At 45.8% G+C, this 17,146-nt stretch overlaps 2 protein-coding genes across 2 annotated transcripts; both read right to left on the bottom strand.

Annotated features, from left to right (window-relative positions):
* Positions 1-853: 853 nt before the first annotated feature.
* On the bottom strand, positions 854-9,650 carry gpt2 (glutamic pyruvate transaminase (alanine aminotransferase) 2). Its single transcript, XM_068710679.1, has 11 exons — positions 9,123-9,650; positions 8,602-8,691; positions 8,013-8,121; positions 7,655-7,788; positions 7,098-7,341; positions 4,516-4,595; positions 3,891-4,027; positions 3,140-3,314; positions 2,749-2,904; positions 2,304-2,416; positions 854-1,423 (listed from the first exon to the last, which is right to left on the bottom strand). Exons 1-11 carry the CDS (start codon positions 9,417-9,419, stop codon positions 1,267-1,269), a joined length of 1,692 nt encoding a protein of 563 aa, XP_068566780.1. The 5' UTR covers positions 9,420-9,650; the 3' UTR covers positions 854-1,266.
* A 2,611-nt stretch (positions 9,651-12,261) lies between these two features.
* On the bottom strand, positions 12,262-16,801 carry cunh16orf87 (chromosome unknown C16orf87 homolog). The gene is made up of 4 exons (XM_068710678.1): positions 16,551-16,801; positions 15,405-15,504; positions 13,672-13,851; positions 12,262-12,817 (listed from the first exon to the last, which is right to left on the bottom strand). The coding sequence occupies exons 1-4, from the start codon at positions 16,614-16,616 to the stop codon at positions 12,699-12,701; spliced, it is 465 nt and encodes a 154-aa protein (XP_068566779.1). The 5' UTR covers positions 16,617-16,801; the 3' UTR covers positions 12,262-12,698.
* Between the last annotated feature and the right edge of the window lie 345 nt (positions 16,802-17,146).

Here is a 17,146-nt window from a genome sequence, read left to right as displayed (position 1 = left end):
GAAGACACCTTCAGAAACAATAAAACCATGTGATTTATTAACATAAAGCAAACACACAGAACCATCTAAATGGTGCACTGAGAGGCAGCAGTCCCCTCACTGAGGTCATTATGCACCAACCAAAACAATTATGAATATTATATTCCATTTACACACTGCTCCCTTGAGCCAACTCTTAAACTGTGGGGCCCTTTCCTATCTCTAGTTAACCCTGTGGATGTGAGGCGTTCCATGTGGCTCAAGTCAACCCCCCCCCGGTTCATCAATGGGGGTCCAGTGTATTTGGTCAAGCGCCTTCTGGTGGTTCGACGCTGCGGACGGCAGGACCTGGTTGTCTGGGAGGGTTATGGTCCTGAAGAGAGGACTTGGGTGTCGACCAGGAACACTGTGGACCCCAAACCTCATCCGTGACTTCCACAGACATCACCCTGCCGGCCTGGGGTACCGTCACAACCCGGTACCGTCACAACCCGGTCCCCTGTACGAGTTGTTTGTCTCATGCTCAGTTCCCTTTGGGGACGTACCTGTTGTCTCTCATTGTGTTTCCCGCTCGATTAGCTTCACCTGCTCCAGAGTTCCCTTCCTACCTTCGTCTCTACTCCTCCTGGTGAGCGTTCCAGTATGCATGTTCTGTCCCAGTGTTAATCTGTAGTGTTTAATCTCAGCCGAGTGATTTTGTACTTTTGCCTCTCCAGACTGATCACATGAACAGAACCTTGTTTGAGTGACGTGTTTCTTATCTACTAATTCCATTCAGATTCATCGTCTAGAGGAGGCAGAACTCTCAGAGAGATATCTGAGAGGCAGTTAGAACAAAACTATCTGCATGGATAGATACCAGCGACACAATATATAATAGATATAGTGACCCTTTAATGTTATATAAGGCAATATCAAATCAAACAAAACATTTGAAAACCATTGTAGCTTCTAGAGGCATACGACTCCTCAGACACCCATCGGTGTGGAGCACCTGATGTTTGAGGTCTTCAGCAGCAGGACAGGAGCAGATGTTTGAATGTGGACGTTCACTGTACTCCACAGAGCACAGGTCAATGAGCGCACGATGGACGGAGAAGTTAATAAGAGGGCTTCCTCAGTCACCACACGGTGTGTCCTTTAGTCAGGGCCACTTGTCTAGACCGGTTCAAAAACAATCTGAGCAGAAGGCACAAGATTTCTGTAACACAAGTTCTGAAAAACAAGTAAACTCAACTTTAACAATCGTTAGCGATATTAACATTACACAAGCTCTCAACAGAAGCATCAGTCTGGTCGCTCTGACGGTTCTCTGTGGTGGTCTTGGGTGGTTCTGGGGATCTGAGGTTCCTGTTGTGAATACTCTTCCAGGAATCTGAGGTGGAATTCCTTCAGCTGCCCTAAAAGGAGTTCTAGCTTTTCTGGGCTCGGCAGGATGGTCATTCTAAGAAACAAGAACACACGCACACTGTAATAACACTGTAAAAACACTGTAAAAACACACGCACACTGCAATAACACTGCAATAACACTGTAATAACACACGCACACTGTAAAAACACACGCACACTGTAATAACACTGTAAAAACACACACGCACTGTAAAAACACTGTAATAACACACGCACACTGTAAAAACACACGCACACTGTAATAACACTGTAAAAACACACGCGCACTGTAAAAACACTGTAAAAACACACGCACACTGTAAAAACACACACACACACACACACACTGTAAAAACACACACACACGCACTGTAAAAACACTGTAAAATCACACACACTGTAAAAACACACACACACACACACGCACTGTAAAAACACACACACACACACACACACACACACACTGTAAAAACACACACACACACACACACACACACTGTAAAAACACTGTAAAAACACACGCACACTGTAAAAACACACACTGTAAAAACACACACACACACGCACTGTAAAAACACACGCACACTGTAAAAAGACTGTAAAAACACATGCACACTGTAAAAAACACTGTAAAAACACACGTACACTGTAAAAACACACACACGCACTGTAAAAACACTGTAAAAACACACGCGCACTATAAAAACACACACACTGTAAAACCGCACACACACACACACACACACACACACACACACACACACACACACACACACACACACACACACACACACACACACACACACACACACAGTAAAAACACATGCACGGAATGTCTAAATCTGCCATGGCTTTATTGAAGGCTTTGCTCTCCTAACTAATAGTGGACACTACACCATTTCAGCCCTGCTTTCAAAAGTGTTCACGTCTAACCTGAAGTGAAAGGTTCCCTCCCTCTGGCCAAATCCACTTCCTGGCACCACACAGATGCCGGTTTCCTCCAGCAGTTTGAGACAGTAGAGCATGTCAGGAGACACACACAGGGACTGCAAATAAAAGAACACCGTGACTTCACTCACTTCCATTCAGCTGCTTTCCATCCGTCCACAGACTGGAGACGCATTCAGGGACAGTCGGTGCATGCTGGGATAGACTCTGTTATTCTTCAGTGTTGGTATGACAAAGACAACATGTCATCTCTCAGCTGTGTAAACAGGCTACACAGGGGCTTTTCTCAACACATACCTGAACTAATAAAGCTGAATATTCTAGTCTATCCAGCTGACATACAGTGGTGAGGATCGTTTGGTGTATTTCTGCTCATGACCACTGTCTGTACAGGACCATCCCTCATTAGAGAATGCATGAAGCAACAGACCTTGGCTTCCTGAATTGCTCGCGGTGGGATGAAGATCTGAGGGAAGGCATACATGGCTCCTTGGACCGGGTTGCATTTGATCCCGGGCACCGAGTTTAGGATTCGCTCCGTAAGCATGGCCTTGTGAGCCAGGACATCGAGGACGGAGCTCTTCTCCTGGACACCGACAGAACACACAACACACAATACATGAGGTATAAAAGAAAGGATTTAAGAGACCAAACCCTTTTAGTCCCGTCAGAGGGACACCTGACCACACTTTAGTACACTTCCCATGAATACGGTACGTGACAATAAAACACACACCTGGTGTTTTGCCATTGGAATGGACTAACACAAGCCTAACGGGTCTCATTTTTGATACTTGTACTGGTCTCACACACACACACACCTTAACAAACTGAGCATACGAGGGCTCGTGCACTTTGGGAGGATTAACAATGACGTCCATCGCTGCCTGTCCAGGGACGGGGGGGCACAGGCGGACAGAGAGTAGTTTGACCAGCTGGGCCTCCACCTGTGGATCCATGTTCAACACCTCCATATAGCCCCCACGGAAACCACACCTGAGTGGGAGTGTGTGGAGAAAGAGAGAAGGTAGAGCACAGAGAGGACACAGAGAAGACACAGAGAGGACACAGAGAAGACACAGAGAAGACACAGAGAGGACACAGAGAGGACACAGAGAGGACACAGAGAAGACACAGAGAGGACACAGAGAGGACACAGAGAAGACACAGAGAAGACGTGTATTCAGTCAGAGCCACAGGTCCTTCACTTCCTATGAACCAAATCATTACACATCCACCCTGAGGTACAGCTACCTGCTGCAGGAGGAGATTCACCTCGTGGTCATGACCAGACTCATGGAGGTCACTGCACACGACTCTGTGCTAAGCTAAGCTAACCGGCTGCTGGTTGTAACTTCCTATTTACATAGAGTGGTGTCAATCTGAGAAGGACAATTCTATACATTCAGAAGTTAATGAAAATGTTTTTCTTTAGCTGTGTCGGCTACATTAGCACACTCGTATTAATGAGTAAAAGCACTTTTAACACATTCAAGTGCTCCTGCTGCTCCTGTGCAAGCAGCCAGCAGAGACAGAAGAGCTCAGTGTGAGCTCGGTGCAGCGGTCACTCACTCTCCAGTGTAGCCCTTGGAGGTGGAGTGGAAGGAGGCCAGTTCCACATTGTTAAAGTACTCGGGGCCCATCTCATAGAGGACCTTCTTGAAGGAGTGGAACCGACAGTCCGACGAGTACACGTTGTCCTGGTACACCTGTAAAGACACAGCAGGCTGACGGGTCACAGCAGGGTAAACACAGATGGAGAGGAGTCACAGTCATTCCAGTACCAACCGGCACAATACCTGGCCCACCTAAAGGGAGCAGAGCCGGACTGAGTGTCACCCTGTAAGGACGTGTTGGAGACAGAATACTATGAAATACATCTCTGGATATACAACCCTCTCAGTAGTAACTGTACTCTCAACATTGTCAGGTTCTCTCTCAGTATTTGATTTATTCCCAACACTTCAGAATGTGATGTGTTGAACAAACTCTGGGGGAGATGCTTCTATTCTAATCAAAAGAGAAGATGATAGCACAAAGCTTCATGGTGTAACCTCCAAACCAGAGTCTTACAACTGATAGGAAGACCTCTGTACCGCCAGAGCTGCCTATTACTCACCATCAAGAGAGGAAATGAATGAATGAATTAAGAACCAGACCACTCTATGAAACCGTATTCACAGACATTGGAAGTTACCTCATCAGCCATGACAAACAGGTTCTCCTCGTAGGCGAAGTGGAGCACCTCCTCTATGCACTTCTTACTCTGCACTTGACCTGAGAACAGAGTGTGAGACAGTTAACTGTTAACGCTGACAGTACATACCGATCTGGTGTCAGGGCTAGAGCTACACAGATGGTCCATATGCAAGGTAGTCAAAAAGATCACAACCAGAGAAATGTTCAGAAGAAGAAACCCTGAACATGGAGGACGGCAGGAAAAGCTTCAGGACGCTACAGAAGTGGCGCTGAGGATGTACAGTGGGCAGCCGCCTCTGTTCTGGGGGATGGACGGCGAATGGAAAGGCGGAGTAAGTGGGTCAGCGGCACCACACACCGCCCACTGCTGCCGCTGACAGACGCCCACTGAGTCCACGGCGCCCGCTGCGTCCATGTACGGGTGGACCGCAGCACAACGAGGCTTCAAGAGGGACAGACAGGAGAACCGCTGACCCGTCTTCCTCTGTGACCGTGGTTAGGAACGCCAACGAGAGCCGGCAGCGGCTTCCTTTAGAAGCTCTGGCTCTCAGTACTTGACACCCAGCAATGAGCCCGGTACCGTTCTATTGGTTCTAATGGTTCCGTTCTATTGGATCTAATGGTACCGTTCTATTGGTTCTAATGGTTCCGTTCTATTGGATCTAATGGTACCGTTCTATTGGTTCTAATGGTACCCTTCTATTGGATCTAATGGTTCCGTTCTATTGGATCTAATGGTTCCGTTCTATTGGATCTAATGGTACCCTTCTATTGGATCTAATGGTTCCGTTCTATTGGATCTAATGGTACTGTTCTATTGGATCTAATGGTTCCGTTCTATTGGATCTAATGGTACCGTTCTATTGGATCTAATGGTTCTGTTCTATTGGATCTAATGGTACCGTTCTATTGGATCTAATGGTTCCGTTCTATTGGATCTAATGGTACCGTTCTATTGGATCTAATGGTACCGTTCTATTGGTTCCGTTCTATTGGATCTAATGGTTCCGTTCTATTGGATCTAATGGTTCCGTTCTATTGGATCTAATGGTACCGTTCAATTAGATCTAATGGTTCCGTTCTATTGGATCTAATGGTTCCGTTCTATTGGATCTAATGGTACCGTTCTATTGGATCTAATGGTTCCGTTCTATTGGATCTAATGGTACCGTTCTATTGGATCTAATGGTACCGTTCTATTGGTTCCGTTCTATTGGATCTAATGGTTCCGTTCTATTGGATCTAATGGTACCGTTCAATTAGATCTAATGGTACCGTTCTATTGGATCTAATGGTTCCGTTCTATTGGATCTAATGGTTCCGTTCTATTGGATCTAATGGTACCGTTCTATTGGATCTAATGGTTCCGTTCTATTGGATCTAATGGTACCGTTCTATTGGATCTAATGGTACCGTTCCAGCCCCATGCCGGGGCTCAAACCTTCGATCTGATTGAGGGGCGGCCCGCTCTACCTTCTGACCCACAGTCACCCCTCTGTCGCATCCTCTCACACACACACACACACACACACACACACACACACACACTAACCACGCCCCTAGCAGCCAGCAGCTCCTCACAGGACCCTGATTGGTCACCGGACACAAACGCATGAACGGAAGCCTGAGAAGACGGATTTTCGTGCGACACGATCCCGCTTTGTTTGTCTTGTGATCTCGTGACATCACAAGTGTCCGGCTGCTGTGCAAAGTAAAAGGCTCCTCCTCCAGGGAGCAGCAGAGAAGAAGCAGTCGTTACCTGTTGAAGGCGGAGGCACGACACCAAGTGCTGTACTGGACCCAGAGGGTACTTTGACTCAAATGCTGCACACGTGAAATGACACGCAGGATTGTCTTATGATTATAGCTCCTCCATCGTAGACAAACAAAGCATCAAGTACCAGAGCACCACAACGTAGACATACTGTACACATTATACAGCCAGCGATAGCAACATGTTGACCATCCAGACTCAGATGGGATGGATCCGACAACAAACCCCTCTGAGCTTACCGAGGCTCATGTAAGGACTGGAGAGACAGCCGTTCTTCTTCAGTCGGTACCGGACGAGCAGGCGTACAGAGATGCCCACGGCCCGCTGACGCTCCAGCCTGGTAGAGCAGACGGGATCCTCTGATCCACCCTACACACCACGGACCTTCGGCTGATGGTGTTGTCCACCAGTGTACGCCTAGTTACATAGAGGAGCACACCTGACTGCTGGTTCTTCATGTGACCGTCGCACCGCTGCACCACGCTGTATCTCAGTGGAATGAGCTGAAGGACCAGCGGATGATCGCAGCGTCGCCTGAAGCCGAGATAATGAAACGAGAGCCAGCGCAGTGTTCCCCGTGTTAAAGTGGAAGAGCGAGAAGCTCTTCTTTCTAGACTGGGATCTCCTCGTGGAACAACCTGCGCCTGAACATATTTGGAAAGAAGTGTTTTTAGTAAAGCTAAAAAGAACATTTGTCATCATGCTCTTTTTAGAAAGACACTCCTCCTTCCGGTCTTATCCTTCACAAGGAGTTGAAGTAGATAAAGTGACCTAAGCTGCTCACTGAACACCTCCTGATGTCCTACCAGTGGGGTTTCCAGGGTTGATGATACAGAGGACTCTGGGCTGGCACTGCTGTTTAGCAGTCAGGTAAGCTCGCTGCAGTTCCTCAACATCCAACGCCCAGCAATTGTCCTCGTCCAGGTAGTAGTCGACGCGCACCGCCTCCAACTCCGATATGGCCGCAGAGTACAGCGGGTACTGAGGGATGGGGATCATCACGCCCGTCCTGGAGGTGCCCCGACCCGATACGATCAGCTTCAGGATGCTCTGGAGGAAAGGGATTTATGGGATTCATTTGTTTGCAGAAGCTGCTCGCCACTATCAGACTTACACAGCGCTCAGAAGCACGCATGCACCCCACGCCAGTGGCATTGATGTTTGATTTGGTAAAGTTACAAAATGTGAGAAGTATCCGAGAGGAGCTTTTCACGATTGTTCGCTTTGTGTCGCAGAACAGCCGCCTTAAAGCAGCGTGAAAGAGCTGGAAGTCTGCAGTCACCGTGAAGTCACGATGCTCCCTGCCTCCTCCTCCTCCTCCTCCTCCTCCTCCTCCTCCCATCAACCCCAGCGCTGCTCCTACCATGATGCCATCGCTGGCCCCTGTGGTGAGGTAGATGTTGTTCCAATCAGAAGGAACACCCTGGTCTCTGTGCGCGATGTAGTCGGCAACATCTCGGCGGATACACTCCACCCCCTGGCTGGCACTGTACGAGCCTGAAGAGCAAACACGCATCATACAGTGTCCACCTAGTGGCTGTAACATGCAGGGAGAGCACAGATTCTAGATATCACTTAATGTAGAACACACACACACAACTCCTCGTATCTGTTTGAGTAGTAAAACGTTAAACATGCCTGTGCCTCTTGTTATGTCAACTGCCACTCCTTTCACACACACACTTACTCACACAGACACACACACACACACACACACACACCTAGGCTCCGTCCACCACAGTCCTGGAGAATGCGCTGGGCTCGTTGCTTGGCATCATCGGGGAAAGCCGGACTCTCCAGCAGTTCTGGGAAACAACACAGAGCCACCACCTGCAGAGAGACACAACAATGAACACGACGACGCACAAACACACAAACGCACAAAGGTTAAAATGTGTGCTTGTCGTAGACTCAATGAAGTGGATCAACAGTCTTTTAGCTGTCGTTACGGCTGCACATGGACGTAATCTAAAACAACCAATCTTCTTTCTCTATTTAAAGAAGAGCACCAACAGTCCTCATAGAGAAGATGGAATGTGAAACTCATTTGAATGCAGACAATGAGCTTAATGCTTTCCTTCTGAAGCGCATTATGTCTCTGTGTGTATGTGTGTATGTATATATATATATATATATATATATATATATATATATATATATATATATATATATATATACACACATATATATACACATATACATACATATATATACACACACTCTTTATTAGGTACACCTTGCTGGTACCGGTTGAACAGAATGAGGCGGTAAACAGTGACATCAGAACATCAGCTGGCATTAGTTGCACACCTGGCGGAGGAAGGTGATTGGCTGCTGGCCCATAGCGTGGGCGTCACCAATGTTGGCTTTGATGACTTCAGTGAAAGACAGTTTGTCTCCCTGCAGAGAGAAGACAAGAAGACCATCACAACACAGCTACAGGCCCACATGAGGCTGAACGACACCGGAGCTTTGTCCGGGCGGTGCATCCTAAAACCGGATGGGTCTATTTCTGAACTAGTGGGCCTGGTACCAGAAGTCAGTGGTCTGGTACCCGAGCCGTACCGTCAGAGGATGATGCAATCTCTCTCCTTAAGCTCCGCTATCGCACGCACGCACACGCGCACACACACACACACACACACACACACACACACACACACACACACACACACACACACACACACACACACACACACACACACACACACAGTTTAACTAGCGCCCTCTTCGTACGCGTATTAAAGTAACTACTTAGTCCCCGGGCTCTCCTCCATCGTTGAGCACCGGCTCCCCGGTGCGGTCGCTGCCCCGGTCTGTTAGCCGCTCACCTGCTGCAGTCCTCTCTCGAGGTCTCCCGCCTTGGTGACGATGGGTCCTCTCACGGCGTACTCCACCGCTTTCACCTGCGGGTTTAGGGTCGCCATGGTCAGGGACTTCTCTCTCGTCCCGGCTTTATCGCCCGTCTTCACGGAAGCCTCCGCCGTGCTGAACCGCTTCGACCCGGACCGCGGCACCGGGGACCCTCGCGTTTTAAACCGAGCATGCTGCCATACAGAGGACGGAGGCGACGCGGTCCGACGGGGAACCGGCGCACACCGACGGACTAAGTGTCTAAGAAGGTGCATGCTTCCTCCCGGTTCGGCTCAATGGTTCTTCACGTTACCGGTTAATGCTTACAACCCACCAAGGGCGCTGACGTCACAGGGAGTGACGCGCAGACACTTATTTCCGCTGACTCACGCTCGCGCCTCTCGAGTTTGTCTCGGGTCAACACCGAACACCTCCTGTCTCAACGTGTCAACGTGTCAATATGAAAACCTGTCACACAAACACACAGTGTGTTCGGTTCCGGTCTGACAGCTAACAGCTAACATTAGCGCTTAATGCATGAAATATGAAGCCACACACAGTAGAAACATGCTGAATGTGACGCTGGTTTGATGAGTTTAATGCTATCTGAACATGAAATAAAATGTCCGTATCAGCCTTCAGGTCTTTGCTCCATCCTTGATGTGGACAGATGAGACGCTTCTTATCGTTTTCATCTTACAACTGAAGTGAACTTCACAGTGTTTTCAGCTCATGGAGGTTAATGGTAACATGTTGGCATATATATATATATATATATATCTATATATATATATATATATATATATCTATATCTATATCTATATATATATATATATCTATATAGATATATAGATAGATATCTATATATATATAGATATATATATAGATATATATATCGATATATATATATATAGATATATATATAGATATCTATATATAGATATATATATATATATAGATATATATATATCTATATATATATATATATATAGATATATATATAGATATCTATATATATAGATATCTATATATATATATCTATATATAGATATCTATATATATATAGATGGTGACGGACAAAATGCCGACCTGGAAGCTTCAAAAGTGCAGTGTGCAAAAATATGAGTGACATCACAGTGACTACGGTCACCTCTTGTCCGGCTCAATCACTGGCTGCAGACTGGACGGTCTGGAACATCTGGTGGACAGGAGGACAGTGAAGAGACTATTATCTATATTGGAGAACCCAGACCATCCTCTCCACCACCTACTGCAGATACAGGAGAACATTCAATAAGACTTTATAATAAATCACCTCTGGACAAATCAGTCACAGGACTAGAACTCCGTTACACTGGTGTCTGGTTGTTTGTTTGGTCTTTGCACCACTGTCCTCTCTCAGGAGAACCCAGACTGCCTAAACCACAAACTAAGAAACAAAGGATGAGCTTCTCAGGGATATCGTCACGTCATAGACAGCGGTTTCCAACAACCCTCTCTTCCACGATTCATCGTAAACATCTCTCTGTGCAGAACAGCAAACTCCTCATCAGATCCCTGAACAGTTGTCTGAGTGAAGAAGAAGCTGCAGAGGATCAGAGTTGAGCTGGAACAGAGGAAAACACACCTTCACACACACCTTCAGCGACAGCCTGTTTCCATACTTTAACGCTGTGAATATAAACCACTCAAGACGTCACCAGTGGAGGTGTCTGTGAGGCCGTGTTCACGCTGAAAGCCCTCAGTTACTGAAAGATCTACTCAAAAGTGTCTTTATTGTTTCATTCATACTGAAACAAACAGTGCAGCAGAAGGACTCCGGCAGCATAGTTTATGTTGTCCATAAACATCAAACTACTGATTAAATAGTTCACTGATAGACGATTCATTAAATTCATATGTACAGTAAGTGATGCTATTCAACGCATTGGAAACAAATACTTAAAGAGCTATAAATAGTTAATTACAAGTATCTAATCTACTTCAACCTATATCTCTGCAGTGTACCAGAGGGGGTGAACACCTGGACCGGTCATCAGTCACTCGTGAGCTTCTACACATTTCTATCACAGAAAAGTGAGGAGGAATGCTGAGTCATCGTTACCAAAAACATCAGGTCAGTGACAAAGACGGAAAAAAGAGCCAGCAGAATGTACGTCTGGTCTAACTTTACTGTACCTGAGTTTATTACTTATTTAATGGGTAGATCAATTATATATATATATATATATATATATATATATATATATATATATATATATATATATATATATATATATATATATATATATACACATACATCATTATATTAGGGTAATATACAGTGTATATGGATACAATTCTGACATGGAGGTTGTCTTTAGTTGGAATGTGAAACAATCCATTTTGTTCTAAAACACATCAGGGTTCTACAGCATCTGCTTCATTTCTAATAGTCCAGAAAAGAATGACGTAAGATTTCTGACCCATGTGATACATTCAGGGACATTTGGATTATTCAAATCCAAAAATCATGCACAACTTGCTTCCAGTGAGGTTGGGTTTGCGTCGTCAGCTTCCCGACAGCGTCACAGGTCCTCGTGTCCCTCAGGATGGAACCCTCAGGATGGAACCCTCAGGATTGGGACTGTGGTATTTATATGTGTCTGTAACTAAACCTAAAACAATAGAACGTGTTCAATCACTTCTTTCATGGTTTTTAATATTCTGAATCTCTGGTGACTCTTGGGACACGACGATTAAGAAATACAAAATCTGCAAAGAAGGATGTTTTCTTGTGCAAACAGAACATTCATGAATTTACCAACAAACACTGCTGATTGAACCACAGTGGGACAGATTGATGCACTTCATTTATTTTAAGAGAGAGAGAGAGTTCACTACATCAGCATCAGCTCACAATCTGAGAAAGATGCTCTGACTTCTTCATCAATCGAGGAAAGCTGGACACCATCTTTAGTCGATCGCATTTTGTTTATGATCATCTAGTTTAATTCAAAGCAAGGTGAATTCAGCATCAATAAGACCATTCATAGTCAGAGGAACTAATAAATACACGCTGTGTACTGTGCATGGGATGCACTACGCGCTCAACAATACATACAGATCACTTCACAATGGAAATAAAAAAAATCTTTATTGCATCTTCAGTTTATAAGAAAGCACACAGCTACCAGAACACCTTGGTCCCTTCCATTAACGTGAAGCTGCTGTCATCTGAGGATAACAGTCCTTTTATCTCACAGATGTATTTCTTTAGTGAAAGATCATCTCTTCTCCTGGTTCTACGCATGTCGTGAGGACACACAGTCCGTACTCTAGAAACATATATGTGCGTGTCTGTGGTGGGTGTATGATACAAGGTGCTGAAGAGCTGTGATCCCCCAACGACAGCACCTTTAGTCTGAAGCTTCAGCAGGTCTCTGAATCCCATCATCCAGATCAAGGTTCAGCTCCAGACAGCTCTGCCCTCTTTGGTTATCCCCGTGCTGCTCGATAGTTTTTATATACGGCATGTTCTCAGTGCCAGGACCCTCACGGAGTCGGGCCTCCATCTATAAGATCAGTCTTTGACCCAATATCTTGCGGTTGATCTCAGCCAAGGCCACAGAAAACACAAAGGCCTTCTCATCCGAAAGACTGGCATACATATCCACTTCCTTCTCTTGTTTCTCTGTGAACACAACAGAACACGGCCAATCACAGAACATTCTTCTATGGTCACGATAAATGAGAGGAACAAAAGGGCCATTTCCAGACAGATAAACAATAAGTAATGAGGCAAAGCTCCACATTCTTCACCTGGCTCCACACAATTACAATACCCTGGTTACACCAGCAGAGGGCGGTCACTATTACAATGATACATTATACTATTACAAAACATATTTGTATATAATATTATATACAGTGGCTTTCAGCTGAAAGGGTGCTTTGGGGGCATACAAATCACTGGATCGATACACTGGATCAAATCACTGGATCGATACACTGGATCAAATCACTGGATCAAATCAATGGATCAAATCACTGGATCGATACACTGGATCTAATCAATGGATCGGACTCTTATGGCAAAATGTCTAGACAGTGGAGTGGAGTTAGTCAGACATGGAGGAAGCTGCATAAGGGCCTCGATCAGAACTAGTTAGTAAGACGTGTTGACCAACCAGGTCTGAAATCAAACGGATGACTTGTGAGTTACCTTGATATATAACGACTTATATTAATTAATTAACCATTAAGGAATTAATGACCCTGTGCCTAATCAGCATAGCAGAGTCTACTTTATCTATCGTCTTATTTTTTCCCACATACTGATGTGATGTCTGAATGTTCTCAAGACTTCAAAGTTCATTGCTCTTTGAAATGGTGTACTTACATTATTATGCTATGATACCATCATCAGAGGCATAACATAATCTTAAACTATAATGTGTTTATCACAATTATTTCTGTGACAGTGCATCTCCCAATTAAAAGTAGTGATCATGAAAGACCCAATCACTGAATCATCTCTTCTTCTACCTTTCTCCTCCTCCTGTTTCTTCAGACCCACTGTCTTCGGTCTGCCCCGCCCCCTCCGAATGGGATCCGATTGGCTGTTGGCTCGGGATCTTCTCCTGTTCTCCATGTCGCTGGTTAAAGAAGAGTCTATCCTTTCTCTGCGAATGCGTTCCGTCCTCCTCCGCTTAAAGTCCAGCTTGTCTGAAGCAGAACATGGATAGTAAAAAAGGAAACAACATAAGTGTGGGTTAGACTGGTTCCAGGCAGACATCTCGGATTTGTTTATTGAAATAAAATGGTGATTACAGCGAGCATACGGCCAAAACACCACCAGAAACGGGTGGTTATGGATAACAGGGCTCTGTGGGGGTGAAGATGAGCAGTGGGGAGACTGGAGAAGGCAGTCCGGTGCTCTGCACACATGACCGCACAGTCCAGTCACTGCAGCAGCTTCACACACAAAGACTAAAGTCACAGTAGAGAACATCAACTGAGAGTCCAGAGAGTCCAGCAGACGGCACGATATCAGCAGAGCAGACTATAGGCAGGTCCATCAGTACGACTCTCACAATACTACAACTCGCTCTCTCAAAATGTTGCTTCATTCTCGGTTGAGGTGTCTGCTATTTGCAGAAATCTTGTTCAAAATATATTGAAATCTATGAATTTAGACTCTTTTTTAGGTGAACAGGGACCACATGCACATTAAAAGAGGATGAGGAAGAGATGCTACATGTGTGTTGACTCAGCACAGATAACATTAAATGAAAACGGTTGATCCACAGGAAACATTTAAACAGAGTGCCTCTCGTCAGCATTTTGTTTTTCTTCACATAAACAAAGACTTTTCCATCATAACGTCATCAGAATGCAAGAAAGTCAAGGATCACTTATTATAACTATGCAGCACAGAGACGCACAACTACATTCAGCTGTAGCACATTCACCACACACACACACACACACACACACACACACACACACACACACACACACACACACACACACTTTGAAGGAATGTAAACGTAAACACTTCTCTGGTCAGATAACATGGCCGACTTCTTCACATTAAAATCTCAGCATGAGGAAAACACTGTCCATCAACTCTGACTGTTTGAGCACCAAGCATCATGATGTGAACACTGAGTCCTCCTCCTCTGGTCCACCAGAGTCCTGCTCTCTGTCCTGATGTCCGCCCCTCAAGTGCTGCTTGAACCTGGACCACGATGGATCCAGGTCTCTGTGAAGATGTGGGCTCAACAGTCATCGACCTCCCGCTGCTTTCATCCATCGACTGAACATCAGGGAGCCAGGAGCATGCTGGGTAGTGGAGTAGCCTCGGTTCCTAGCTGGGTTAGCTTAGCTTCCGCCTCGGCTCTCCTCTCCTCTCCTCTCCTCTCCTCCCTGGGGCAGCTTGGTGTCGTTTGGTCCGGCGGGTCCGGCTGGTCGGTCGTCTCAAAGTCTGCTGCACTACATCTAATCCCCACGCTTCCTTTTCAGATCTTGACGGGTTTTCGCTGTTTTGATGCTGCACATTTCCTGGGGGAGGAGCCTCAGAGTCCCCGCTAAGATCACAATCCTGGACCAGACTCATTAAAGCCCTGTGTGTGCCGTCACCAGGTCTCTCTACGCTGGGTACTTCACAGAGTAAAGAACCGTTCTGAACAATGTCATAGCATGAACATGACTTCAACACACAAGGAGAAGAATCAAAGACACATTCGGAGGCATCATGTATGCAGGTTGGACCTTACCTGCTATAGCTGGAGAAGAGCGCTCATTTAATTTGGCATTTAGAAGCTTTCTGCTTATAAACACGTAACCACACGGACAGGACTTGCACGCAACTGGAATCTAGAGAGAATCAACCGGAGACACAGGAGATTAATCACCGTTACGGTTTGGACCTGCAACATGTCCGCTTTGACCCTTTGATGTGGAACTGGTGTCATGTGACCCTGAAACACAGGTACGATTCAAAAGTAGTCCAAGAGACTAGATGTTCCCCACGTGTTCCACGTCTGAGACACTTTCCTGTTTGGTGGGTTAGGGACCGACTGGTGTTCCGTACGGACCCCCCTCCATGTGGACCACAGATTAAATACAGTTGAACTGTCAAAGTTTGAATCAATACAAATACAAACTTATTTCTCAATCATTTGCATCGTGTTTTATGCAAACCAAGACTAGAAAGACCCGACGTCAATGCATCTACCATAAACGAAAACATTAAGTGGAGTGATCCCACTGCCTTTAAAGCAAAGGTTCTGAATCAAAGGTTCGGAATGAAAGGTTCTGATTAATGAAAGGTTCCGAGTTCTGAATTAAGAATGTCCCAGAAGCACGGTTATAAACAACGTCCTGAGAACATCCCTGATTTGATTATGAAATGTAACAGATGAATGTTCTCAGCGTTCTAAAGGATCATCAGGATTTACAAATGAAATAATAAGTTTAACTGATAGATGGTGACCACAGTCACGTGTCTCTGAACTGAGATCTCACATTGCTCCATTGGAGGCAACATTTCACAGCAAACTAAAGGACGTCGTTGAGTCATTTGGAGTTGCTTTATAAGGTTCGTGGGTTTAGTGTGGACGTTGACTCCATCTTCTTGGGAGAACTAACGATCCAATAATAACACGCACCATTAAAAAACACGCTTCCAGGTGTGTAAAGAGTCCGGTGGACCGGAGAACACGGAGGCGTTCCTCGGTGAACAGAAGAACATCTAAAGTGAACTCGCTCAGCCTGAGAGTGGACTCTGGGTTCTCAACGTGGGCTTCGGGTCTGTGGTCTGAGGAGCGCCCAGCATACCGACCCAGCGTCACGACGTTACGAACACTACACACGGTTCACTGCCGACAGCGGTGGAACCCGAACACGTCTATTTTCCTCACCTGTTGGTCGCATTCAGGACAAGATTTAGTAGCCATTTTGACTTTCTTTGTTTTGTTGGCAGACATAGTCCGTCTCCTCGGCTGAGCGGGTCGCTACAGCGTCTCTCTGGATACATGGACGGACACGGACTCGCTCCACGGACGCTAACACACGCGTGCAACAAACACACAGCGACGTGGCTCAATGACAACACACCTTTTAGAAGCGCACACAGACGTTACAGTATACTAGTAACGCTAATACTGGGCGCATGCGCGGGGAGAGTTCCCCTGCTGGTGTGTTGCATTCACGTACCATGGGAAAATGGTAGATACCAGGCTCTTCAAGACTGGTTCTCGTCAGCCTTAAATTGATAATCGCAACAGAAAGACGCAGAAGACTCGAGCCAATAAGCGGGCCTTGTTCCATCCAAAGGGAATGGAACTTAGTTTGATATGTGTAAAGCCCAACGGTGTCGAATTACACCGTACTGTTTGTTCTGAGCCCAAACACCGGCGTTGCTATTATTACTATGAACATTTAACAGACAGTTAAAGCAGCACAGCCATCCGGACCATGAGGCTCTGTAGTAAAAGTAACGCCCTGTGGTTCACAA

This window comes from Cebidichthys violaceus, unplaced genomic scaffold (genome assembly GCF_023349555.1).
Source record: "Cebidichthys violaceus isolate CVI_PGR_0920_01 unplaced genomic scaffold, fCebVio1.0.p SCAF_16, whole genome shotgun sequence".
Taxonomy (NCBI): Eukaryota; Metazoa; Chordata; class Actinopteri; order Perciformes; family Stichaeidae; genus Cebidichthys; species Cebidichthys violaceus.
Note: the sequence above shows the minus strand (reverse complement) of the source record. Positions and strands in the feature narration are given on the sequence as shown.